Source organism: Nannobrachium achirus, assembly GCF_963921795.1.
Source record: "Nannobrachium achirus genome assembly, chromosome: 20".
NCBI classification, from domain to species: Eukaryota; Metazoa; Chordata; class Actinopteri; order Myctophiformes; family Myctophidae; genus Nannobrachium; species Nannobrachium achirus.
Window position 1 is genome coordinate 32,906,683 of NC_137827.1, and position 27,877 is coordinate 32,934,559.

The window sequence follows — 27,877 nt, forward strand, 5'->3', positions numbered from 1 at the left end:
GCTACTATTTGTTTTTTATTCGCCACAATATTCATGAATGAATGAATTTAGATAGGATGTTGTTTAGACAGATGCCTTTACTTGGTATCCTATTTTCTTAGAGGCGCTACATTGTTCTCTCCACTATACTTTTGACTGTTTACCATGTTAACTAGAGTTCATGCCCACCTTACTTAAGTGGTTCTCAACCTTTTCAGGCAGAGACCCCCAAAATAATCATATTTTAACTGGGGACCCCCACCCTGCACAAGCACTGGGAATTGTAGGAGTTTGTAGGAGGCATTACATCTAGTTTGACTCAATCTATATACCTTTGTGAAAATAGCCGATCTACACACAAGTTGTGAGCGTATAGATCTGCTATTTTCACAATTTATGCCTCTAATATTTGACAATTTGACCCATGTTTGACAAAAGGTACTAAAAAGTTATTTAAAGTCCTTAAACTGTCACTTTAGAAATGTGCAGATACCCTGCATACACTTATACTGTATGTTGGTCTGTTTACTGTTGGGTGAGAAAACAATGTTAACATTTAGCTAAACATTTGGGGACCCACCAAAATAATTTGGGGACCCCCTGTGTGTCCCGACCCACAGGTTGAGAACCACTGGCTTAAGCCACGGTGGATAAGAGCGTCTGCTAAATGCCAAAATTGTAAATTGTACTACTGTAAGTGTGAGTGTGTACCTGTTGCCATCTCTCTCTTTATTATGCAAGAGTGTGTGTTTTTGCACCAGCAGAGATCCAAGGCCAGTGACCCTCAGACTTTGTTCCGTCCCTCGGAAGTATATCATTAACCCTAAACCTGTGTGTTTTGCTGCTCGTGTGTATTTGTAAGATAGAGGGGTTGCTAAGTGCTTCCCAGATGTCCTCACTAGAGAGCTAACACCATGTAAACCAAAAATGTGGCTACGCTGCATTTGATATTAGTATTATCCATGGCAATATGTTGCTGTTACTGTAAATTACATTTGAGGTATTTGAGATATTTCAAAATCACTTGATAGATCACATTTACACACACACACTTAGATATATGTGTGTTTCACTTTATAATGCATATATCTACAGTAGGTGTGTGGAAATATGGAGGATGAAGGCAAAGGTTTAGCTGGTTTGGTGGGGTGCTCAACCTGCCTCAAAACCCACATCACCTAATAAAACACCAGAGGCTCTATATGATTTTAATGGCTGTGATTGATGACTTATTTTATGCTTTGCAGGCCGATATCGATTTTCTTATCTCCAGGTTGTGTATTCATAGGAAATTAATTTTTGACAGCAGACATGTGCGTGCATGAGCATCACAGAGTCTGCATGTCCTTTAATAATCTGTGAGTGTGAGTGAGTGTATGCGGGTGTGTGTGTCTGCAGATTAGAACGTGGACACAGCGTGATCCGATGTGGGGGCTTCACTGATGATTACCTGAGGGTGTCTGAGTGTGTGTGTGTGTGTGTGTGTGTGTGTGTGTGTGTGTGTGTGCGTGTGTGCGTGTGTGCGTGTGTGCGTGCGTGTGTGCGTGTGTGTGTGTGTGTGTGTGCGCGCGCACACACATGCACGCACGCAGACCCATTGTCTCTGGGAAGGTTTACACTCTGCACCCATGGAGTCGTCAGGAGGAAAGGTAAGGTAATTCTTCACTAAAACTTTTTAAACTTTTGTTCTTTGATGGCACATGTCCTACCTAAAATTGTGTAATGTGTAAATGCACATAAAATCTTTACAGGTAGATGTTACAGATCAAGAACGTAAAGCTAGTGTGTGTTTTGCACATGATCATTGCCTTTTTCATTGACATGAACTCGGGATGTGATGTCGGGGGGTGATTTTTGTAATCTTTTTGTAGCATACTTCTTTTTTTAAGTATTTTGACTAACAGAAGAGTATTTTGCTCTTAATCCAGAGCTCATACAATTTAAATGACAGCATATGTAGTAGTATTTATTATGACATAAATCAAATGTGTCATTAAAACGGATCACATTTATAAATTGATTTACTTCTGGCAGAAATTGATTTGTTTATTTCTTGGTGTCAATCCACAGCCTGCAGAGGCAGAGAAGAACCGAAGGCTTATAAGAATAGCAAGCAGTTGCATTTGTGTGTATTTCTCGGTGTGTGTCTGTGTTTGTCTGTCTGGCAAACAAATGCACCTACTGTATGTGTCTGACTGTGTCTCTGCATGTGCGAATGTGTGTGAGTAATAAATAGCCTATTGATTGTTGTTCAATCTTCCAGCAGTTGACAGGGACCTTAGCAGTGGCTGTCTTCACTGCAGCCCTGGGGTCCCTGCAGTATGGCTACAGTCTGGGAGTTATCAACGCACCACAGAAGGTACTGTATAATAAGTAGTCTATAATACACTATTTGTATTGCATATTATATACACAGACAATTGATGAATACAGTGTTCTCACCTACTTGTAAATGCAGCTACTGTACAGTGACTGTATAGAGCTCTATCACAGTTCATCTCCCATGGTTGAATCTCTCTTAAAGGAGTAGTTCACCCCAAATGCATTTGGGTGCCCATCCGGAATCAATGGGGGTAAATTTATTGTAATCAAAATATTGTTGTAGGAATGCGACAAAAACCCAAAAATATTATTGAACTCAAGTCTCCATGGCGTGAGTAATCAACAGGAAAGTCATTTTGAGGGTGAACTACTCCTTTAAGTATACTGCTAGGCCTACCCTAGTGGAGTAGTGGTATGAGTGTGTTGATGAGTCGATGAGTGTTATTTTATCTTATGACATTACAGGGTGTGGATGATAAGTGTGTGGTTTTGAGGTCAAAGTCCTGGTCATTTGCCTATGACCAGGACACCAGTGTTTGTCCTACCATTGACCTCGACCCAAAAGGTTAAGTCAATTTGATTTTAGTGCCAAATCAAAACAGAAGTTAAAGGTAATTCATGTGTGTGGCGAGCGCAATTCACCCCTTCTCCACGAGATGGGGAAAGAGGTGCTTTTAATGGAGTGAGTGTTGATTCATGGCTACATGCCACTGCCTGTGTGTGTGTGTGTGTGTGTGTGTGTGTGTGTGTGTGTGTGTGTGTGTGTGTGTGTGTGTGTGTGTGTGTGTGTGTGTGTGTGTGTGTGTGTGTGTGTGTGTGTGTGTGTGTGTGTGTGTGTGTGTGTGTGTGTGTGTGTGTGTGTGTGTGTGTGTGTGTTACGGACATGATATATATCTAGTTGAGATGATGGCAATCTGAGTTCCCAGAAGTTATTTTTCTCGCCACTAGGGCGAGAAGATGAGGGTGATAAGAAATATGTTGTCCAGTTCAAAAGCATCAAAAAAACAGGTTCTCTTGAATTTCCTGTCCCACCATAGCCCAAGAGCTCTAAGCTCTCTTCAAATAAGTCCCTCAACTATCTTTTCTCAGTGTCTTTATACCTCTCACCCAAGCCAGGCCAAGGGGGTCCCATGACCAAGAAACAATAGGTGTGGCATGGCCTTTTACACACAGCTTGTTCAAACTCAAAAGAGGTGTCTCATACCCCCAGGCCAGGGCTAGGGGTCTCAGGTGGGGTGTGGTGACTGTGGTCCCCCATCTCCTTATGATAGGAGTGACATGCTGGCTACCACCTACAACCTCATTATATGATATACATACAATCATGACATGATAGATCAATATTCAACTAATCTACACTGATTAGCATCATACTTGACATACAAGTTCGTGCACGCTGTCAGTAGGCCAAGGAACATTCTTCAAATGGGTTTCATGGTCACTATTACTAGATAATCATGTGGTTTGTACACATTTCCTTTATCCTGGATTCCTGCTGACTGATTGACAGACAGATAGACTCACAGGACTGAAAACATAATCCCTGCCCTCTGCTGCTTGCTAGCATGAAACTATCCTGATACATACACTTTCTCATCAACATGTTGATTAGATGGTGGCTCCTCTTGTCCTCATGTAACACTGCCCTCTACAAAGCCAACCATCTTTGTAATAACCACAATTTATGGCCTCATGGTGGTGCTATAACAGGCCACTTCAAGTTCAAGTCTTGAACTGAAGGTCACATAATCAAAACTAAAAATTCCGCTCCTCAGAGCGCAGATCTTCGCCAGACCGGGTACACTACCCACTGTTCCCAATCCATGTGCTGTTAGAACAGTGGTTCTCAACCTTTTCAGGCCACGACCCCCAAAATAATCATATTTTAACTGGGGACCCCCCAGCCTGACGAGCACTAAGAGTTGAGGCATTACATTTTGTATAACATGGTTCTATTTAATAGTGAAAATAGCAGATCTACGTTGCGAGGCGTTGTGAGCGTTGTGAACATGTGAGGTATTAAGCATGTGTGAGGGGGTATTAAAAAGTCCTTACCACTTTAGAAATGTTAATTACTGTTGAGAGAGAAAACAATGTTGCACATTAAGTTAATCATCTGGGGACCCCCCCAAAAAATTTGAGGACCCCTACTGGGAGTCCCGCCCCACAGGTTAAGAACCATTGTGTAGAACATGGATGTATTGCCAAATGTCACCCATACTGTACATAACACGTAAATACCGCATTGGCTGCTCATTGGAGTGATGTGTTATCCACGGCCGCAATATTGATCCAGTCAAGCCATGCCTCCTAATACAGTACATGTACTGTACAGTACTTGTACTGTATTAGATACCTTTAGGATATTGTCCATATCTCTGTGTGGTGCAGGATATATGAGTTTCATAAAAAAATCCACCTTTTGGAACATTTTCACTTAATATTAATATCTAAATGCTAAGTATTTAGCATTTCAGTTTCAACTAGAAATACTGTTCCTACGAAACAGTGTGGGCTCGCATGTAACACCATGTATGGGCACAAAGATCTACCCTTTGGCTGCACCTCATTGGCTAAGGGCCCTGCCTTTGTACTGTTGAGGAGAACTTGACTGATATATAAATAATGAAGATAACATACGTGTGCTCGCTTTCAGCGAACCCACAATTAAAAACTGTATTTTGTTGTCACCCTGATCCTCTATGCGTCTGTGGGTCTGTGGGTTATGAACCAAGAATAAAATAGATACTCACTAAATCACAACTCCCCATAATACTATAGGCCACATAATTCTTTTCACCAAAGTATTATATTCCATACCATACAGGCAAACGTCTGTCTCAAATTGGAATTACATGTCTAGAGCGCAGTTGGCGCACCTTCAAAAGCAAGTTCACTTCTGGGCACCACAAATGGGAAAAGTTGCACATTATAATTTATAAATGCTATTTTCCCACACAGCTTCCTCTGGTCTTGATGGCTGAAATCCATAACTTACACAGACATGGCAACCCAGCCTGGTGGAGATAATGCTTCACAGAGCACCCCTTTATAGTTTGTCTCCATTCCTAACATATCACTGACGTAATTTTGACCATGATTGTGACCTTGACCTTTGACGATATCGACCCAAATGTTATCGACCCCTGTCACAGTTATCGACCTCTTTCTGTCTGACACATACTGGAGGTATGTGTCTCCATACCAGTGGAAGAGAACAAGACAAAGCTAGATCTCCTGAGCGCAAATCCCTGCCAGGCCGGAATGCTTACCCAGGGCTGGGGTGCAACCTGCTAAACATATACTTTACTGTATTTTACCCTGTATTTTAGTGTACTTTACATGCGCCTGTATGAATCAACTAATTCTCTTTCACAGATCATTGAGAAGCATTATGGGAGGTCCCTGGGCGTGTGGTCAGAGTCAGAGAGCAGGTCTGCAGACAACGACACAGGGCACCAAGAGCTCGCGCCAGGTTCACATCCCACCGTCATCATGTACTGGTCTCTGTCTGTGGCAATCTTCTCCGTTGGAGGCATGGTTTCATCCTTCATGGTGGGCTACATTGGAGACCTGAGAGGGAGGTGAGGGCGAAGAGTATATACAGTAGCACACTGGTTATCAAAACAGGGTCCAGGGACCTGGATGAGTTCCCATGGGTCTCCAGCTAAATACTTGATAGTTAGGAACTAAATGGATCCTCTTGGGTCTGTAACACTGACAATGTACAAAATTTTACTCTTGCGGGTCGTTCGTTGGCCTAGTGGCCCAGGCGCATACCATTATAGGCTCTGATGCCGGACAGCACGTTGCGGGTTCGAGTCCCGATCCCGATGGCCTTTGCTGCATGTCACTCCCCATCACTCTCCGTTTCTTGTCTACCTACTGTACTGTACTGTCAATAAAGCCCCAAAAATATCTAAAAAGAAAAGGAGAAAAAAAGTACATTTGAGTTCAATTAATAACATGAGGATTTTAGAATGTACATTGGGGTCCCAGAGATGTCTGTCTGTCTCTCTCTCTCACTCTGTATTTGTCTGGCTGTCTCCCTGTGTGTGTTTCAGAGTGAAGGGCATGCTGATGGTGAATGTACTGGCTGTGGCTGCTGGTCTGTTGATGGGGTTGTGTCAAATGTGGAAACCTCACATGATGGTCATCTCGGGCCGTGCTGTCATGGGCTTCTACTGTGGTACGCTGCCTATTATGACATGCCCAACATAGGGATGCTAGGGTAGTTTATTGGTCCCTGACCGACCAACCAGCAAGCTCTTAATTCCTCCTTGTTCTGCCTCCTTTGGGTTGTTTAGGCTTTTGCTGAAAATTTTTAACATATCCAGTTTTTGGAGGGGAAAAATAATTATACTCTATATTGCCCCAGAGATGTTCCTTTTTACTGAGGCCAAGTTTAAATGTTTTTTTCTCAATGGTAGTGGATGCAGAGAGTGGACTTTTGTCCAACCAAGCAACAACCAATGGGCAAGAAGAGTGGCGGGATCATTTAATAGTGTACTGGGGTTGTGAATTAAACTGTGAAAGTAGTCATTACGAAAGGTTCAACCTGTGGTCAGCCTTATATGTGATGCTTGGTTTTGGTCACAAACCCATCGTGATGCCTGTGTGAAGACGCCAAATTAAATTAGTTTTCCGTCTACTTTTACATATGCTGTGCACTCAGTGTGTGCTTTGTGTTGTTTGTTTGTGTTTAAGGCTTGACGTCAGGGCTGGTGCCTATGTACATAGGAGAGATAGCTCCTAAGGCCTATAGAGGAGCTCTGGGAACACTACACCAGCTGGCTATAGTCACCGGTATTCTAATAAGCCAGGTGACACACGCTCACACACACGCTCACACACACACACACACACACACACACACACACACACACACACACACACACACACACACACACACACACACACACACACACACACACACACACACACACACACACACACACACACTCATTACATTTTCTGTGTATTTGTGTGTGCAAGTGCACACTGCCCCCTCTCTCCCTTCTACCATGTCATCCTCTCCTGTATGTGTGCGGGCGGGGTTTGTCTGTATGTGTGTGTGTTTAGGTGATAGGCTTGGATTTCCTGCTTGGTAATGATACAATGTGGCCCCTGCTGCTGGGACTGTCCGGGGCCCCAGCAGTGTTACAGTCCCTCCTGCTGCCTTTCTGCCCCGAGAGCCCTCGATACCTCTACATCAAACTGGGCAAGGAGAACGAGGCCCGCAAGAGTAAGAGCACATCTGCACAAGAAGGCAGAACATCTACCACTGTGGTTCTCAAACCCCATAACTCTGAGAGTGTACAAACAGAGCCCAAATGGATCTACTGTACAAGGTCTGTACACTCTCAGGGTTACTTACAGACCTGGGTGCTTTTGAAACCCACTTGGACCTTGAGGGTCCCTGGACACCACTTTGCGAACCACTCCTACCAGGCATGCAAGCATGAGCGCACAGACGCTGAGTTTCACGCTGAGCTCCATGTTAACCACTTTAACCCCAGAACCCTGAATTGTGGGGAAAGCTTTCACAGAAAATAGCCAATTGACAAGATTACAACGCATCCCGCTACGACGCATTATAAGCTTGTTGATTGGTTATGTACAGCAACAGCTTTCCCCACAATAATAGACAACAGAAAAGACACTAGCATAGAACCCTGAGGGACTCAACCATATGGGGTTTATGGTGGCAGCCGCATACCGTACGGTGGTTAATAGTGGTTAATGAATGTAGCCATTCGGTTTGGAAACCAGACATCTACCACTCTGTCAATCCAAGGGGGATATACTGTAGACTTCTGTTACACACATAATTCTATCGCACACTTTTATTTTATTACATTTCTTTAAATATATATTGTTATTCTCATGCTCCTGCTCTTCTACCATCCCCTCTCTCCTCTTTCCCTCTATCATCTTCCTACTTCCCCCTCTCTCCCTTCTACAACTTTCTCTGTCATCCTCTCCTGTCCTTCTGTCCCTCTTGCCATCCATCCCTCTCCTCGCCAAGGCCTGCTTCGCCTCAAGGGGGAGTATGACCCCACTCCTGATCTGGAGGAGATGAGGATAGAGAAGGAGGAGGCAGACAAGCAGGAGAGGGTCTCTATCCTCTCCTTGGTATGTCACTATGGAAAAGACCACTGCTAGGCTGGGGGAAATGGAATGCTAAATATATATATATATATATATATATATATATATATATATATATATATATATGTTTTAAAGAGCACTACATCACATCAGCAAGGCTGACATTCTTAGCCAAAGCAACTTACACAAGAGCACAATAAGCTTACAATTTCACCAATATTAGGAGCAAACAATAGCTGCAAATGGACAGAGCATAGAGCTTCTTCTTGGGATACTTGAAAGTTTGTGCAAGGGACAGGTGCATATAGTGACACAATCTGATACCGCAGGATTCAATTATATTGTGTAATTGCTAAGATGTTGTTTATTTGTACAATGGATGAATGGATGGATGGATGGATGGATGGATGGATGGATGGATGGATGGATGGATGGATGGATGGATGGATGGATGGATGGATGGATGGATGGATGGATGGATGGATGGATGGATGGATGGATGGATGGATGGATGGATGGATGGATGGATGGATGGATTGGATGGATGGATGGATGGATGGATGGATGGATGGATGGATGGATGGATGGATGGATGGATGGATGGATGGATGGATGGATGGATAGATAGATAGATAGATAGATAGATAGATAGATAGATAGATAGATAGATAGATAGATAGATAGATAGATAGATAGATAGATAGATAGATAGATAGATAGATAGATAGATAGATAGATAGATAGATAATATGGTGCATTATCCTACTGTTTTCCTTGAGTGATTCTTTAACATAATATGTCACATGCTCCTTTCTAGATACGATCCACTGTGTATAGACAGCAGCTGATTGTGGCCCTTGCTATGCACCTCTCCCAGCAGTTCTCTGGCATCAATGCTGTGAGTAGAAAGCATGCTTATTCACACCTCTGCCTGTCTCTTGTTCAGTTCACTTCAGCTTAATTCAAGAAATGTATTGGCTGAAGGGAAGATCAATCTGACATGGTTGAGTAAAAACATTTCAACGCCACTGTACTGTGACAATTTTAGTAATCTCTCTTGTTTCTATCTGGGCAGACAAGAATGTAAATATAGTGTAATGTTTCTTATAGTGAAGATGAATTAACAGACATTGACTGACTATTTTGTCTCTCAGATCTTCTATTACTCGACAGCAATCTTCGAACGTGCTGGAGTTGGTCACCCGGTCTACGCCACCATCGGAGTAGGGGTTATCAACACAATCTTCACTATGGTGTCTGTGAGTAGACTTGCACGCACACACAGGCACGCACACAGGCACGCACGCACCCTCACACTCACACACAAACGCACGAACGCACGCACGCACGCACGCACGCACGCACGCACGCACGCATGCACGCACACACACACACACACACACACACACACACACACACACACACACACACACACACACACACACACAGCCCATATCACATTCAACTGTGCATATTCAGCTTTCCTGGCGGCTGGTGTGCTTACTGAGGGCTGACTCTGTGGCAAAATGTAAAACGGCTGGGTACCAACTTCTGACCAAATGACCACAATCAGTTACACATGCATGAATATTGCACCGACAAAAAAACAAAACAATGCATTTACACTATAGATGTGTATGTTCTAGGTGGCTCTGGTGGACAGGGCTGGCAGGCGCTCTCTGACTCTGGTTGGTCTTGCAGGGATGTGCTGCTGTGCCATTGCCATGACAGTGGGCCTCAACATGCAGGTTTGTCTTGTCATCCTAGCTTCTGTCTGTCAAAGCAAGCACTCCTTTACTCCCGCCATTTGAATGCCCCAGTTAACAGGGCATGATCTGTGGTGTATAACATGTTATTTGTCATCAGAAATGCAATGGAAGAGCTGATCGAGACCCTATCAACCTATTTTTTTTATTTTTTATTCCTCACTTTCTCCCTACCCGTTGACCAAATAATACAAATGTTCACCCCACTGGCACCTCATAGCTTGGGGTGCCTTGTCATTATCTCGTCCACGTAGACACTGAAATGGTGTCTACGTTTTTGTGGCTAAAACACAACCAGCTCTGATTATGTAATCTGCCAAAACTTGAGTTGTCAATTTAAGTAATAACTATTAGAAAGAATTGAAATATATATAGCTTTGGATAATAATAATAATAATAATAACACAATATTTTAGTTGTAACATTCAAACAAGTAGTTTGAGCGTGAAAATGTTTTTCATATTCAGAATAATCGTGGTTCTAACATATCTTGTGGATATTTGGATATTTGCAACCCTTATCATGAATACATGAGAAACACCCCAAACATGATAATTCTTGTTCTACTGTAAGTGACCCCTGCCCTCTCCTCTTCAGAATGAATACTCATGGATGAGCTACGTCAGCATGTCAGCCATTTTCCTGTTTGTCAGCTTCTTTGAAATTGGCCCTGGTCCTATCCCATGGTTCATAGTGGCTGAGCTGTTCAGCCAGGGACCACGGCCGGCAGCCATTGCTTTGGCTGGCTGCTGCAACTGGACTAGCAACTTTATAGTAGGCATGACCTTCCCTTACATACAGGTGAGCACACAAACATGTATGAAAACAAACACCTACACATGATGTTTCCCCCTTCTATTATTATTTAATAGTTATGTGGGTTTCCTTTGGGTACTCTGGTTTCCTCTCACACCAAAAAACATGCACGTTCGGTACGTACAGCACATATTCCTGCCATTGCCCTTCACCATGAAAGTTACTGTCATTTACACCTAGAGTTGGTCCCTGAGCACCGCAGTGTGGTATTTAGGATGGATCAAATGCAGAGAACACAATCCCTCAACCTCTCAAGCTAGAGCTAAAGAAAATTATCTTTGGGAAATGTATTATTTAATTAACATGACCATTTTATTTGTTTCCTACAGGAATGGTTGGGGAGTTATGTATTCATTCTGTTCGCTGGATTTCTCCTTGCCTTCACTGTGTTTACTTACCTTCGGGTACCGGAGACCAAGGGGAAAACCTTCGAAGAAATTGCCGCTGTATTCCAGAAGGGCAAGAAAAAGGTGCCCCCTGGACCCACAGACGAGACTGAACTGGAGAAACTCAAATCAGCCACGGACGCCTGAGGCTGAGTACAGTATATTAGGCATTGGGTGTGCATTTGCTTTCACACACATACAGTAGGCTAGCCTGTACTGTATGATTCATTACAGGCAAATGGGGGAACCTGTTCATACGGATTTATACTTAGTTACACGCGGCATGCCTGTGTCGTGCTCTGAAAACAGACCTAAGTATGTTCCCTCAGTTTAGGGTTAGGGGTGGGGTTAGTGTTAGTTTTGAGGGAACATTTTGGTGAATGATACAGTGTGGAACAAAGTATATTAAACCCTTTAGTGTTTGTATGCGGGATGTCGTCCCTTGGAGCTTGTTAGGAATTCAGTGCTTTCTCAAGGACAACTGACAAGGGAGTGAAGGGACTTGAACTTCAGGTCCTCTGGTTAGAGGGCAGTTCCTCTGTGATAAACATATGCCTGTTGTTATGCAGGACACCACATACACCACACTTTGTCTTACAGTACACACATCAAGCTAATACAGTGTATTACAGTACACACATCAAGCTAATACAGTGACTGAACATTATAATAATGAGTCTTTTGTATATCTGGAGTTTTGTTTACATAATCTGACACTAAGGTATCACAAAACTATAAGCCTCTCTTGCAGTATTGGCTATTTTGCACAAGTCCAAATAAACTTTAGTCTGGTTATCAACTACCTATACAACTGAAAAAAAAAATAGATTTGTTTGCCGAAGAATATGTATTTTACCCAAATAAAATAAATTACATGTAAACAATCGTTCTGTTTTGTGCTGCAGAGTATCAGAGTAGATGTAATGGATATATCCTCACAACACTCATATCTAGCCAGGGGCCATGGTGCTGATCCAGCATATGTAGTGAAGACAGGTGGCAGTCAATGTGAGAAAACTAAATGGCCTGCAGATAGGATAGGAATATTTACCAAAAGACACATGCCTCTCCCTCCTCATCCCACAGCAATGCCTTAAAGACACATTCGAGACTACTGGGAACATGGCAATTAACCTCAATAAACACGCAGTATCACTCTGATACAAACATTCATGAGATTGACACACACACACACACACACACACACACACACACACACACACACACACACACACACACACACACACACACACACATACCCCTAAATTGATACGCATTTGGCCACGGACCCCCATCTGAATAGATTATGTGCCAGGGACCCCATAAGAGAAGATTTGTGTTCTCAATGTGTGGGCTTGCTATTTTGGAATAGCTGAAGAATAAAATAGAGTCAAAGTGGGTTAACTTTTATGCTATAATATAACCCGGGGGTCCTCTCCTCGAAACTAAATGTAATTTCCTGGAGAGATGGGTGACAGCCGGAATGTAGACGGCACCCGGCCGGGAGCAGTATGGGTTGGCGCCCCACCCTGTGTCTTCCGTGAGGAAGAGGCCCAACAAACCAACGGTGAGGCCTTTAGGAGGGCCAGTCGGGCTAGTGGCTCAGGAACCTACTGCTACTGAATTAAATGTTTGGTACTATATGACCTTGGGCTACATCAATGAGGATATGTCCCAGGTGCATCCATGCACCATGCAGTTTTTTTTTCGTGTTCTGGTGAATCTTTTAGTTTGCCAAATCAAGGAGAAATCCAGGAGAAATTACAATCCAGGAGACCCCTGTAGGATCCAGGAGGGTTGACAGCCCTGGACCTGCTGCCTCGGGGACCCCTGGCCCTGGGCATACACATTACACAGTGGTCCCCGGACCACACACTTTGAGAACCACTGACCAACACCAAAGTAACCTCGCGTCACCAGGCTTTCCACCACGGAGGAAAAACACCACAAAAGAGGTTCCAGATCCAGAACATGTTCCAGAACCTGTTCCAGAACCTCTTTGCCTTAAATTGCCTACCTACACCATTGATTCTCAAAGTGGGGTGCGGAGACCCCCTTGGGTCCTTGAGGGAGTTCCAGGGGGTCACCAGCTAAATGATAGAGAGTTAGGAACCAAATGGCCCTTATGGTTAGGCTCAGAGAGTGTACGAACCAAATGGACCCCGGCCAGGGCTGGACTAGCCATAGGGCCAGGGGCCCTTGGCTCTCAGGGGCCCTTGGGGGAACTGTCTGTGTGGTCATCGACAATTTACTAAAACGTTGGGAGGGAGGGGGGGGGGGGTTGGGGGGGGCCTAGAAAATGACCACCCCCAGGGCCCTTGCAGGGATGAATCCGTCCCTGACCCAGACGGGTCCATTTGGTTACATTTGTACACTCGCAGAGTTAAATTAACATTGATTTCAGGATAAAAATTGGGGTCTCCGAGATATAAATGCCATTAAATGGGGGTTCGGATCCGTAGCCTAATGCAAAACTGGGCCTGGGGGTCCTTGAAATTAAAATGGTTGGAAATCACAGCTAGAGCTGTGGGGGTCCCTGGCATATCTTTACAAATGGGGGTCCGCGGGCTAATAAGTGTCAATTTTGGGGGTCCTTGACTTGTTTGAGAAGCAGTGGCCTACACACCACTTTCCATCACTACCGAAGCACTTCCGCCCTGCTCTGCCCTCCCCGTTCCATCTCCTCCTCCTCTCTCCTCCTGCAGTGCTGTCTGTCTGTCTGACGTACCCCTATTATTGGAAGGTAAGCCACTCGAGTACTACACATTAATACCAGATTTGTAAACTGCAGTTACCACGTTTGTGGCTTCTGCTCTGCATGGAGACGTTTCGACAGTCTAATCCGTGAGGGAGTTGACTTTTTTAACGTGACTAGTAAATTATTATATCCAGAAAGAAATGGGTGCGTGTCTCGAGAAAGAGCTGCTGGTGTTCGGCTATGAATCAAAATAAGTTAGCCACGTTGTATCTAGTTGGATGTACAGTATGTATGTATAGATGATGATGTGCATGGTAGCTATAACGTTGAAAAGAAGGACAAAGGGTGGCGTCGCCCCGGCGGCTAACTGTTTTTAGCCACGTTAGCCTGTAACCTAGCTGTCTCTTGCCACGTAGCTGACGTTATTATAACAGTGCGTTCTGCTCAACGAGCTAACAACAACTGAGCTGTCGAGCAGCTGACTTGGCTACTATAACGCCAGCAGCTGTCAAAAGAAATGTCTAAGCAGCAGCAGCAGCACCCGTGACGAACACAACATTCAAAGATGAAGTTTAAACATTCAAATGCCCGGTGTCAGCTATTGGCCAATGTGTAGGCTAACCTCGGCATTCCAACATGCACAGCTGGTACTACTTTAAACACTATGAATTAATAATAGATTATAAGGCTATATAGATAGAAGCATAATGGTTAATAACACACTTAACATTACTGGCATCTCAACTTTTTTTTAAACCTCTTTTCTGGTTGAAAGATTACATTGATTGACAGTTGACTGACTAGTTGGGTTGCATCCAGTGGAGCATCCCTCCCTGGCAATTATATAACTGTGACCTAACCACGTACAACTAGTGTTCCACAATGGCCACGTAGGCAAAGTGAATAACAAACATTGCAGTGCATTAAAGGAAAAATAGGTAACTTTAAGACTATTAAAAAAAATATATATATATATACATTTTTAGCAGTCATTTCCCTTCATCAGTAACTATTTTATTGTGCTGGGGTGTTTCCTTGCAGAAAGACACATCCCCTGGATGTATTTCTGTTCTGTTCCACTCTTTATGTTGACATTAAATGTCAACAGAAACAGTGGAGGGACGTTTTTGTCAGGGGGAGCTCAGCCAGAGCTCTTAATTGCTCCCTTTGAACTTCAAAGGGGTTGTGCACTAAGGTAATTGATTGGGCCATAAAAGTGTCAAGTCCTTATTAGTGATCTCTCTTATCAATGAAAGCAAGACAACTACCTGTTTGATGCCTGTCATAGAGGGGAGGGGGGAATGTTTTTTGTACACAAGCTTGCCTATTTTTCCTTTAAAGTAAGTTATGCATAACTTCCATATGTTTCCAGATTATAGCATCACTGCACAACATAATTCAGTGTTAGCTATTATCAAACGTGGCAATACATCTATTCCAGACATTTGGTAAAACCCCCTTACTGGATGCCAAGTTCATGTTGGTTTTCTCTTGTGTGCAAATTGAATTATTGCATGGTTTGGTTGATCAGTCATTAAAATGATGAGGGATTGTGAATGCATTTGCATCGAATGTATATGGCACAATGTACATATCAGGAGAACATGTCAGTAGACAGTAGTACAGTGGAAGTATGTGCTACAGCTTCTACAATTCATAATCAGTGGTCTTCAATGTGTCCTTAGTACACAATTTGTTCGTGGCAAGACTTGCCTGGTCCGTGGCAAATTTTAGATTTTGTTTTTACACACCATTATAATGTTCTTATTTAGATCATAAGACCCAATTACTGAATGTCAGTCTTCAGGTTTTGTATGACACTATGGGTGCGTTTGGAAATGCGCACCGGGTGTGTGCTCAGTGTAGTGAGTGCTGTGAGCGGTGACGTTGTAGAGTGCATCCAGTGTGGCTTATTTACGAACGACCAGTTAAGAGTCAGCTGTGCGCTTTTTCAGTCGGAAAACTTTCTGAAAAGCAGCAGTTGCTAACTTAACGTTGCTATTGATAGGTAATTTAATTCATAACATTGGCCTTACTCAGCGGTGCCATGGCATTGATTGGGCCGAAACCTCTTTGTTCCGACAGCCCGAATCTGTTAAGAATACTATGCCTAACCCTAACCTCAGTAACCCTAACTAAATTCAGACTAATGAGCCTTCGGACTTATGGGCAGTCCCTGTTAGTTTACACATTGACGCTTGTGTAACAATAACGTCCAAAAAGACCAATAAAGCAGCAAATCATGCAAATGGTGCATTTTGTTATAATTTCCTACACCATTGTTCACAGCTGAGAAGTGCGAGACGCCGCCATGAAAACCAACCAATCAAAACACCACACTGACGCACCACACCGCCAAACCCCATCTTCTGAGTAGAGTCGCCCCGGTGCGCAGCGGCGGCGTGCACTGGATTTCCGAACGACAACGCACTGAGTGCACCGAATAAACAAACAACCACATGGCACACCAGTGTGTCGAGTGCACATTTCCGAACGCACCCTAGGGCACATTAGGAGTCCGCAGTGGTTCTCAAACCTTTTCTTTTCAAGAACCCCATAACCCAGAGTTACAGATGTGTAATGTTCATTTAGGGCTAGCTTTTTATGTGTTTTGTCTACTCATTTTGTATGTCCATGGCAATAATGTAATTGTCACAAAAAGGTTCACCACAAGCCAGCATGGCGATGACCCCTGACTGTTCATAATGTAGTGTTTCATTTTTCTCGTGTCCATTTGTGTCAATATTCTAGCATCCTGTGAGCAGCAACCATGGCAGAGCTGGGCGATGCTGAATTCTCCAGTGCAGATTCTGGAGCGTCCTCCACCTTTCCCATGCAATGCTCCTCCCTGAGGAAGAACGGCCATGTCATGCTGAAGGGACGCCCCTGCAAGATCGTTGACATGTCCACCTCTAAGACTGGGAAGCATGGACATGCCAAGGTAAAAGCACCTGATGCTAGGGATGGGACGATAAGCAATATTATTGTTTATCGTGATAAACAACACCCACAATAGTCGTATCGTTGAGATGTAATTTATCGTGATATCGTCCTCCGTCATGCACTGGGATCAATTCACCTTTTATTTGCCGAGCTTCATATCTGGTACCATTTAAACCCTCTATTGGTCAAACGTACTTATAATATACGTGTACTTGATAGTCTTTCTTTCACTCTACCAAATCTCTTTGCCAAACAATAGCCGATCTACAAGCTCACAACTCATTGTGAGTAGATCTTCTATTTTTTGGCAAATGTTCCGCCCCAGGATAATGGATGTTGGGGATATTTTGATTATCGCAATAATATCATAAATCGCGATTTATTTTTGTCACAATAATCGTGATATGAAATGTTCATATCGTCCCATCATTAGATGCTATTACTTTTGAGTATGCTTCTTAACCCATTGAAACCCGGGAAAGCATCTGGTAACCACTTTAAAAATTAACCCTGGAACAAAATATTTTAAGATGGGGATCCATAATAGGTGAACATCCTGTGAAAATTGCAGATGTACATGTAGTTTGGCTATTTTCAGCAAAGAGAAGTATAGGCCCCTGGGGGTTGTGTAATTCAACCCCTCCTTCTCATTCAGAAGTTGGAGCCAGGTGCTTGCTTGGTCTGGGGCAGATTTTGTAAGAAACAAGTACACATTTTATATCTGTTCTGCCAGGTTCACATGGTTGGGATTGACATCTTTACTGGGAAGAAGTATGAAGATATCTGTCCCTCCACTCACAACATGGAGGTTCCTAATATCAGGAGGAAAGAGTACCAGGTGAGAAACCTAGATATTAAACACATTTTATGTTGTAATACTTGAATGCATTAGTGTTTTGCCTCAGTGATGTAAATGGCAACATCTTTTTTTTTTTTTTTTTTTTTACATCAGACAATTCCAAGGTGGCATGTGGGGGGAGGGGGGTGCAATTCTTGCTTGCCATTGCGGGTGTACTGTTTTCAGTGGTGACACTGCAAAGAGGCGTTGAGCTTTTTGAGCAGGTTTCAGGTTTGGCCACAGAGCATTCTTTATTTCTGTTATAAGCTCATATGGGACTTGCTGACATTGCAGATGTCAGCAGGGTTTTAGCACTAAAGGTTACTAAAACCTCGGTTTAAAGTCTGCATAGTCTGCCAACTTTCAGATATACAGTACTGTAGCTATGTAAATCTCAAAACTACATGCCATTATTGCGTCCGTAGGTCACAAGTTTACTATGAGAAACGTCACAGCTTGTCCGTGTCTGTGTATACATTTTTACAGTCTATGGGTTTGCCGCTCTGACATCATGCTCTGATTTCACTGTGATGTCCGGCACATCTTGTCCACATATCCGTGTATCTATGAAGGTCACGCCTGACACTGTGGTTCCCCTGACACATCACTGTGACGTCACAGGTGATATCACAGGTGACATCACCTATGTAAAAGTCCATATATGGGTATTTCCCCAGAATCCCTTTTATGCTCGATATATATAACTGTCCAGATGGCCAAGACATGGCCCATATCTGTGTGGCTGGTTCAGATTGGGATCTCCATGTATGGGCATAAACTATATTGTATGTTGTGACATCATGGGAACCACTCTAACAGTATCCCTTTTATGCCCATATATGGAGATCCTGTTCTAATCAATATTAAGCCCATATCTAACAGGACTTCATATGGGAATGCCCATATATGGAGAAAGACTGCCCATATCTGTGTGGCTGGTTCAGACAGGGATTTCCATGTATGGGCATAAAAGGGATGTACTATATAGAGTACATGGATCTCCATATATGGTTACCAGGGGTCTCCATATACTGTATGGGTAACTGGTCCCATATACATCACTGGCCAGATGGCCCTTTAGGGCGAGGTCGCATGTCGCCCTGAGGCGTCTTACTAGTGTTACGTTTTATGTAATGTCACTGTTGACTTGTCAAGTACATTTTTATATCAAAGTCTGAGATCATATACTGAAGTTCCTCCTGTCATGTTGGTGTTCTTTAAGCTTCTAGGTGTTCAGGATGGTTACCTCAGCCTGATGGACGACACTGGAACATTGAAGGATGACCTGAAGGTGCCAGACGGTGACTTAGGCAAGGAGATAGAGAAGAAGTTTGAGGCTGGTGACCAATTAATGGTGAGTTTCAGCAGTGAGTCATTGTGTGAATTTGGAAGTGTAAGAAAAATGATTGGATTCACAGGATTGTTACTATAGTGCCAAAGGAATTAATTATTAAATTCATTAATTTATTCAAAATATTTAGGAAAAGGTATGGACCCTGGGCCCAGCCTGGATGAGTTTATATATCCCTTACTGACTCACTGTCCTTAATCTAACACACTCTCTACAACAGTGGTTCCCAAACCTTTCTGGCCGAGACCCAAAAGAGAGATTAGACATTTGCCCAGAACCCAAACTAGTGAAAAAATTACAGATCAACATGCGCACAATGCGTTGCTTTGTGCCACGTTGCAAGCTTGTAGATTGTCTATTTTCACCACTTCTTAATTATTATATATTTTTTATTTATGAATTTGTTTGTTTGTTTTAAAATGTATACAATTACCGAAATATATGTATTTTTTAAATGTATTGTGAAAAAAAAAAGATTGTTACTCATAAATATGAGTATAAAAATTGGTCCGGGACCCACAAACTGTTTGGGAAACAGTGCTACAAGCCCTCCATCGGTATTTCCAGTCATCTGGTTTCTCCATTCTCCATCAGGACAGCTCTTAGTACTTCCGCACCAACATCTTTCTTTAGCACATCCACAATTATTTATATGCAGTAATCACAATCACTCCCTCATGCTCTGACCATACAGCCAGTAATTAGCCTCTTGAGACAGACGTGTTGGCTCCCACCTTTTTCAATGCTTCCACAGCATCTACAGAAACCGTACTTTAAGAACTACAGTATGTAGTATGTACAGTATGCAGTGTGTAGGAAATTAAGTGGATGTACCGCCTCCCCTCACTTCCATTTTCTCTGTGCAGTCGCATAAATTACTAGATAGATTCAAAAATAGATATTTTTAAATATGTTTTCATGAACACCAGATCATGAATGGTCAAATAACTTTATGGTCTGAAGCGCAGATGACTGCTGACTTTTGCGGGGTGGAATTTCAGACATTCAGACTTTTCAGACTTAGTTTGTAGCATTTAAAGGCTGTGGATTAGGTAAGAGTTAGTCTGGCTGAAGAGACTAGCCAGTGATGTGCATGTAAAGGTAATGTTAATACAAATACTGTTGACACGGTATTTGTTTTAACCAACGGCATCAGATGATAAACTTTAAGCAGAAAAAGGACAGTAACTTTGGGATCAGTGAAGTAACTAGCTATTATGGTGTTAAGACAGGACCTAAAGTAGTTTGTTGCATTTTAATAGGCGGGATTAATCTTCTTAAACCTGTGTAAAGGGTCCATGTCAGTTTGATGTTCCCTAGTACTGGCATTATCTAGTGTCCAGTTGAACTAGTTTTGTTGGATTAGATAAAGAAAATAATTGTCTCCACCAGCCGAAGGCTGAGGGAGAGTATGTTTTCCCCTCCGTCCGTCCGTCCGTCCGTCCGTCCGTCCGTCCGTCCGTCCGTGCGTCCTCGCAGTTTGTGAGCGCCTAATCTCAGTCGCCGTTGGCCCGGACGCTGCCAAAGTGAGCACACACACTCCCTGGATGTCAATCTAGAACCTCTGCCCTAAATTTTTCAAATGGGCCTTTTCTAGCGCCACCTAGTGGCCGATGTTCGCAAAACACATTTCGTTGCACTACTCTTACAGATTTTGTCCAAAAATCCTACAAATCGGTAGGCAGTTTCTCGACAGTCATGTGATCGACACGGATCTGTCCGATTTTTCATATTCCATCCTGATTGGCTAAGATTGGCTTCCAAAGTTTGTAGGATTGAGCCGTTTGGAACAAAATGCCTCAAATCCCAAACGCAAAGTGCAATTATCATGAAATCGCGCACACACGTTCCCACTAGGTCGAAGAAGAAATGCCACTTAAAATCTTTGAAATCAGCCTCATGGTGGCGCTATAACAGGGCGATTTGTGGTTTTACATATAACTCCATCGTTGTGAGCACCTAATCTCAGTCACCGTTGGCCCGGACGCTGCCAAAGTGAGCACACACACTCCCTGGATGTCAATCTAGAACCTCTGCCCTAAATCTTTCAAATGGGCCTTTTCTAGCACCACCTAGTGGCCGATGTTCGCAAAACACATTTCGGTGCACTACTCTTACAGATTTTGTCCAAAAATCCTACAAATTGGTAGGCAGTTTCTCGACAGTCATGTGATCGACACGGATCTGTCCGATTTTGCATATTCCATCCTGATTGGCTAAGATTGGCTTCCAAAGTTTGTAGGATTGAGCCGTTTGGAACAAAATGCCTCAACTCCCAAACGCAAAGTGCAATTATCATGAAATCGCGCACACACGTTCCCACTAGGCCGAGGAAGAAATGCCACTTAATCTTTTTTTAATCAGCCTCATGGTGGCGCTATAACAGCCCGATTTGTGGTTTTACCTATAACTCCACCGATCAGTTTCAAACTTTGTAAGCGCACTCCCTAGAGGCTAAGGATAAACCTTTGCCCTGCATTTTTCACATCAGCCTTTTATAGCGCCACCTTTGGGCCGACTTATGTAAAACACATTTTTGGATATTACTTCTTGAGATTTTATCCAAAAATCATGCAAATCGGTACACAGTATCTCTATAGTCATGTGATCAAGTCCGATCCGTCTGATATTTCATATTTCATCCTGATTGGCTAATATTAGCTTCCAAAGTTTGCAGGATTGCTCCGTTTTTGAACAAAATGCCTCAAATCATCAACGCAGCTTGCGATTACCGTGACATTTGCCACACATATTCCCACTAGGTCAAGGAACAAATGCTACCTTTTTAACATTGTCCTGTTATAGCGCCACCAGCAGGTAGACTTTCGCAAAACACATTTTTGGAACACAATGCTTGAAATCATGCATGCACCGTCCGATTGCCATGAAAGATCTAAGGTGAAGAACATATGCCACCCTTTTTACATTGGCCTATTATACAGTAGCACCACCAGGACGCACGGCCTGGTGGAGACCTGTGCTCGGAAGAGCACTGCTTCTAGTTTCTTATGTGTTAAGATGTGATAGTTGAAATCATTATGAAGGATCAAATAAAGGCTCAGAATCTGAATAAAATTTGTCACATCACAGGCTGTAAAGAACAATATGTATTGTTTACTACAACAGCGCTTTCATGGAAAATGTTGGAAGAGATAGGTAGTTTAGAAGTGTAAACCCTGTTCTTCTATTTAAATGACTAATAGGCCATTCATTATTACCTCTCATTTGTAACCCCTTTAGGTCTCTGTGCTCATTGCCTTGGAGGAGGAATGTGCAATTTCTGCCAAGATTATGCCCATGTAACCAGGAGAGGAGACATCTGGATACTCCCATGCCTCTGCCCCATTTGGTTCTCAAGCCTCACCAAAGCTAATAGCCTTCACCCCACATTTCCACCAGTTCCCCTGCTGATCACCTGAAGTCAGGAAACTGGACCATACCACGTGGACCTTGGGCTCATGGCTGAATGGCATTCACTTTGATCACTGAAGTTATCACCACTTAATCTACTGCGGCTTAGTTTTCCTTAAGTTAAGTACTTATTCCAGCAATTATTTGCCACATTCCTCATTGAGAGCATGGGGCCATGTTATTATTTTGCTCTTAATTGTTTACTTTTTAAACATTCCTGTATTTTTGTATGCAAGGAGTGTCGTACTCAAGTTTGCAGTATGTAGTTACATTTTCTTTTTAGTTGCTGGATCTGGGCTCAACCCAGCAACTTAACCTCCTTCACCCTTTGCATTGCTTTACATTTCCACTGTCATTCCAGTTGTTGAAATCTTGCACTTCACATAGCCTAATCTTTACCTGGATCCTTATATCGAATCGATCGGCCATATAACTTCAGTGATTGTCTTGCAGTGTGACTGCCTGACAGATTACTTTATATACAGACACAAATACATTTAATCTATTATATAAACTTCTTGGCAGCCATAAGTCTGACCCAATAGCCACATGTTACATTTAATTATTACCTCTGTACCTGGGCTGCAGGTCATAATAGCCCCGGTGTTGCAGCCAAGTGGGAAGCTCCCGGTCTGAAAAATGAAGCCAATGCGGAGGTGAGTTAAACATGCAGCCTCTCGTGGCTAGCAGTAGGCGACTCCGCTGGTAGCAAAAAGAAGCCTGATTGTACAGAAGTCAGAGAAAATGACCCTACTTCTCACTTGATTTTTTACCTCGGTAAACATTCTTCTAATAGGTTTATGTTCTAAATAGCTAGTTTTAAGTCTTCTTCAATATAGCTGTCCCATTTAGAGTAAACTAGAAGATAAAGCAGGGTATGCTATAAGCCGTGGCTGTTGTGATTGACAAGTCGATAGCACAGTGATCAGGATAGAAGCGTATTAGTGCGTATCCCCATCTCTACACTCTCGAAATGGTTGATTCTGGCAGGAGAAATCCAAGATGGTGATGGACAAAATGACAAACTTCAGAAGTCTTCAGAGTCTTCAGAATGTGACTTCACATACCAATGGGTGATGTCACGGTCATTACGTCCATTCTGTTTTTTACAATCTTTGGCTGCAGCAAAGGTCGGCTTCCTCTAGCTTTTGCCCTCAACCATTCTACAGGGCCAATTGGAGATGAACGTGAGATGGGACCCTTTACTCTGCTGAGCTATGGACCCTTTTACTTTTCACATGAGGCCTTTCTGACAGAAGATGTAAAGAAAGTTAATATTGAAAAAAGGAGCACATTTGTGTGTTTTATTGCTTTTTTATTGTTTTAGGTCAATTGGATTTTTATTGCTGTCTTTTGTTTTAGGTCAATAATTGGAACTGGCTCAATACCACTTTATGACTATAAGTGCTGCAAATGTAATGTGCAACATGTCCAACCCCTGACTCCTGTATTCTGGAACCTAGCTTGACTTGGTTTTACCTGGGGGTTCATGCATGGCTCGTAAGACCTGACTGATGGGAGGCCAACTAAAGCTACAACTATGGTGTGTGAATAGCTGCCATATTCTCGGACAAAGGCAGTGCCATCATTTTTTATAAAACTCTTGAATCTGTAGCACTATAAGCATCATCCCTGTTAGCACTGTATGTTCTGTATAATTTTATGAAGACAGATGTGGTCTATGTCTATGCGTTGTTCCCAAGTGTATTATTTACTTGCAAGTTAGTTGCATTTTACCCTTACAATAATTGTATACAATATTTTACGTGGTTGTGTCGATATTCATTTAAAGCGGCATTGTGCCTGAAAATATGGACAGTATGAAGGTTTGGGACAAATCTTCTGAAGTACAGTTTGTGCATGTGGCAGGCAGTTGTCTTTCTCTACTTTCTAAAGCATGTTGTCAAAGTCCACCCTACTCTCAAGCCCCTGACACACCAGGCTGACTTGCAGGAATTAACAGCGATTTATCAGATATTTGTGTTGCCTCATGTCTTAAGTACAATCTGCGCTGAAACACACTGCAAAGGTTACAGCTGATGGCCAACTTGCATGCATGGTCTGCGCCTGCGTGTGGCAATATCTACATCAGGGGGTGGCAGTAGTTTGTATTCATAATGCAAATAGAAAACAATTAGGGGAAAACAAAAAACACACAACTGTCTGAGCATGTTAATGCCACTATGAATCCTGTTTATATGTCTCATTATATGCTCAGAATATAAGTACATTTGCAACTGTTTTCCGGCACTGGTGTTCAAATTGGCATATTGCATTTGTGTGCCCTCTCTTTATCTGCCGTCACTTTCTCTAGTGTTCTGGTTTGCTCAGACTGAAAACCAAACGGGTAACACTCCTTACCAGTGGTGTAATGGTGTTTTTTTTGTCCCTTCCCGGCAAGTTCCAGCGTGCACGCACACCGTACTGTAACGTTAGGTGCCGTACCTGCACGTGCAAGTGAACAATTACTGGCCTTACGCCATGGTACCCTGTGCTACGACCAAAACAATGCTCCTTACTGACTCCCTCCGCTGCTAATTTAACATGCTCAGTCAGTTGAACTCTACCACTACCGCTGGATGACTACAGGCAACGGCACAGGACAGTGAGGACACGCTAACATCCCACAAAAAACCCTTGTGATTGTTGGCCATAGATCAAGTACAGCGTTATGGCTGATGTCGGCTTAGTGTGTCATGGCCTTAAGACCTCCATGAGTTCCTGCCTATTTTGTTCTAACACCCTGGCACCTCTCACTTTTTAAAATCTGTGCAACCTCTCCCATACCCATGCATCCCACTACTGCGTTATGGTGTATTTCCAACGCAAGATGACTTATAACTGCACTTAGGCTGAGTTGCCATTACAACAATCTGTATTTGTAATAACCAGTTTAATTGTGAGATACATTTATACTAACTACCTCTTCACTTGACATAACCAAACAGCTTGCCGATAGTAGCTAAGCTGTTGGATTGGGGTGGGTTTATGTGTTTTTGTTTATATTCTAGAATCGACCTCCTCTGTTTTCAAAAAGCAATGCCCCCTAGGTGGTGACTGGGGGGGCATCTATGATGCCTCGACCTGCAGTAGGGTGCCTATGCCCAGAACATTTGTGTAAAGTCTATTGATAGACAAGGGAGGGAGTTGCCAAAGGGGAGGGGGTGATCTGGCTGGTTAAGAAACAATGGCCTCTTATAAATACTGGCGTGTATGGGTAGGTGCTGCATATTGCAGCTTTATATTTTCTTTGGAACTGCACTTCTACAGTATAATGAATGACCTATAGAGATAATGTATGTTGCCCCCTTATTGGCATGCTTTGAGCAACACATTTGGACAACACTCACTTCTCTTTACAAAAGGGAATGGGATTTGGTGTGGGGGGAAAGAGATTCTAATTGAACATACCTCTAGCATTGAATTGGAATTAAAATGCATCTTAATGCTTAGCTCATCTTTACTGTATTGATAACCAGTAGGGATGAGCAAAATTAAAGAAAAAAAGAATAAAATACGTGGAATAGTCAGTGGGCTGTCCAAACAATTCAAGTCTTAAAGGAGTAGTTCACCCTCAAAATGACTTGTTTGCTATTGATTACTCACGCCATGGAGACTTGAGTTCAATAATATATTTTTGTATTTGTCGCATTCCAAAGACAAAAATTTGATTATAGTAAATGTATCCCCATTGTCTCCGGATCGGGACCCAAATGCATTCGGGTCCCCATCCGGAATCAATGGGGGTAATTTAATTGGAATCAAATTATTGTCTTAGGAGTTAGGGTTAGGGTTAGGGTTAGGGTAAACTAACTAAAAAAATATTATTTAAATCAAGTCTCCATGGTGTGAGTAATTAATAGAAAAAGTCATTTTGAGGGTGAACTACTTCTTTAAAGAAGGCCTACATATTTATAATTGATGTTGTCTAAGAGAAAATAAATAAAACCCATTCGATATAATTGATGGCCATTATTAAAGGAAAACTCAATGTAGAAAGACTGTACCGTACCACAACAGTAGCATTCTGTGAGGATATAGGACGTGTATGGGCCAATGCCGACAGCCCTCATGCAGAGATGACGTTACTTGGGTGCTCCAGTGTGTGCCAACATTTTTTGAGGGCTATATTATTACCAGGCTCCCTTTAGCGCCACTGCAGTAGACAAGGCAGTGTTCCCAAAGCCATACTATCTACATTGCAGTGTGTAAGTAAGTAGTGCTGTAAGTACTCTTGGCTGTAGCCAAAGCCAGAGGCAGAGTGTCACAGGCAGACTCCTCAGTCAACCTTACCTGCCACCAATCCTGCTGCTCTACTCTGTCTGATATGTAGCTCTTGTATATTCTGTCTGTCCCAATTTAAACTTGTTCTACCTTTTGACTGTTAACAGTTTCTGGTTGTCTTTCTTTGGGCTGTGTACATTTTCATTGTTTTTTTGGGGGGATGACTAATCAGCTTTGAGACAATGTTTACTTGCTAAATGAAAATGCAGTGAACTAGATCCGCCCTTGTATGTTGACCTAGGATCTGTACCCATTTGGGATACAAATCTAGAGACAAATCTAAACTAAGGTATGTGTCATTATTATGGCAACCTTTTCTCAGGGCTCCATATTGAGAGTTAGGAGGTCTGTTTTGTGAAACGGCAACAGGAGTGACAGTGTTAAAACTCCTCAGTGCTGAGGTTTGTTACCGTCACTTAGGCCTGTATTAATCAGGAGCTGGAGATTGGTTTTATGCTCCAATTGGGCCCTCTTAAAAGCACTCCTGCCGGTCTGAATGCTGTCTTTTTGCTTTATCTGCCCCCATCTTTTTTGAGAATCAATGGCATATTTGTCATATATTTGTTTTGTACACAGGTTTTATGTTGAAACACAGGAGTGCAACCTTTGTATCCCAGTATATGCGTTCCGGTTTTTCTGCCTTTTTTTGCCCCCCCTCCCAGAATATGGGGTTGGGGTTTCTTCTCCAACTCATTTATTCTGTGTTCCTTGTCTCGTGTTAATGATAATGATGAATGATGTGTCAGTGGAAAGAGGATGGACTGGCAATAAGCTCTTTTTGTCTGTCTAACCTGGAGCAACATCTGGCAATTTCACCTGAGAGGAGGGACATCAAGTTGCATGGTTATGTTATTGGAACGAATAGGGGCCTGTCTCTACCCCATTTAAAGTATACTATTTTAAGAATACATATGCTCTTTCTGTTCTGTTTCTGTTGTGTTGGAAAAAATAAATGTTCATTCTGATGTTTCT

At 42.7% G+C, this 27,877-nt stretch overlaps 2 protein-coding genes across 4 annotated transcripts; both read left to right on the forward strand.

The window, feature by feature from the left end:
- The first annotated feature begins 1,450 nt into the window (after positions 1-1,450).
- Positions 1,451-13,637, forward strand: slc2a2 (solute carrier family 2 member 2). 2 transcript variants are annotated; one of them, XM_080751344.1, is made up of 12 exons: positions 1,451-1,628; positions 2,243-2,338; positions 5,680-5,885; positions 6,366-6,490; positions 7,009-7,124; positions 7,384-7,546; positions 8,330-8,436; positions 9,230-9,310; positions 9,567-9,671; positions 10,059-10,160; positions 10,776-10,979; positions 11,324-13,637. In XM_080751344.1, exons 1-12 carry the CDS (start codon positions 1,608-1,610, stop codon positions 11,525-11,527), a joined length of 1,530 nt encoding a protein of 509 aa, XP_080607470.1. In that variant the 5' UTR covers positions 1,451-1,607; the 3' UTR covers positions 11,528-13,637. The 2 variants fall into 2 exon arrangements, with proteins under 2 accessions (XP_080607470.1, XP_080607471.1); XM_080751345.1 differs by having other exon boundaries at positions 2,246-2,338.
- A 45-nt stretch (positions 13,638-13,682) lies between these two features.
- On the forward strand, positions 13,683-27,874 carry LOC308306380 (eukaryotic translation initiation factor 5A-1-like). Of its 2 annotated transcripts, XM_080751347.1 has the most exons (5): positions 13,683-14,123; positions 16,830-17,019; positions 17,755-17,859; positions 19,082-19,213; positions 22,451-27,874. In XM_080751347.1, exons 2-5 carry the CDS (start codon positions 16,849-16,851, stop codon positions 22,511-22,513), a joined length of 471 nt encoding a protein of 156 aa, XP_080607473.1. In that variant the 5' UTR covers positions 13,683-14,123; positions 16,830-16,848; the 3' UTR covers positions 22,514-27,874. The 2 variants fall into 2 exon arrangements, with proteins under 2 accessions (XP_080607473.1, XP_080607472.1); XM_080751346.1 differs by having other exon boundaries at positions 13,683-17,019.
- Positions 27,875-27,877: the final 3 nt, after the last annotated feature.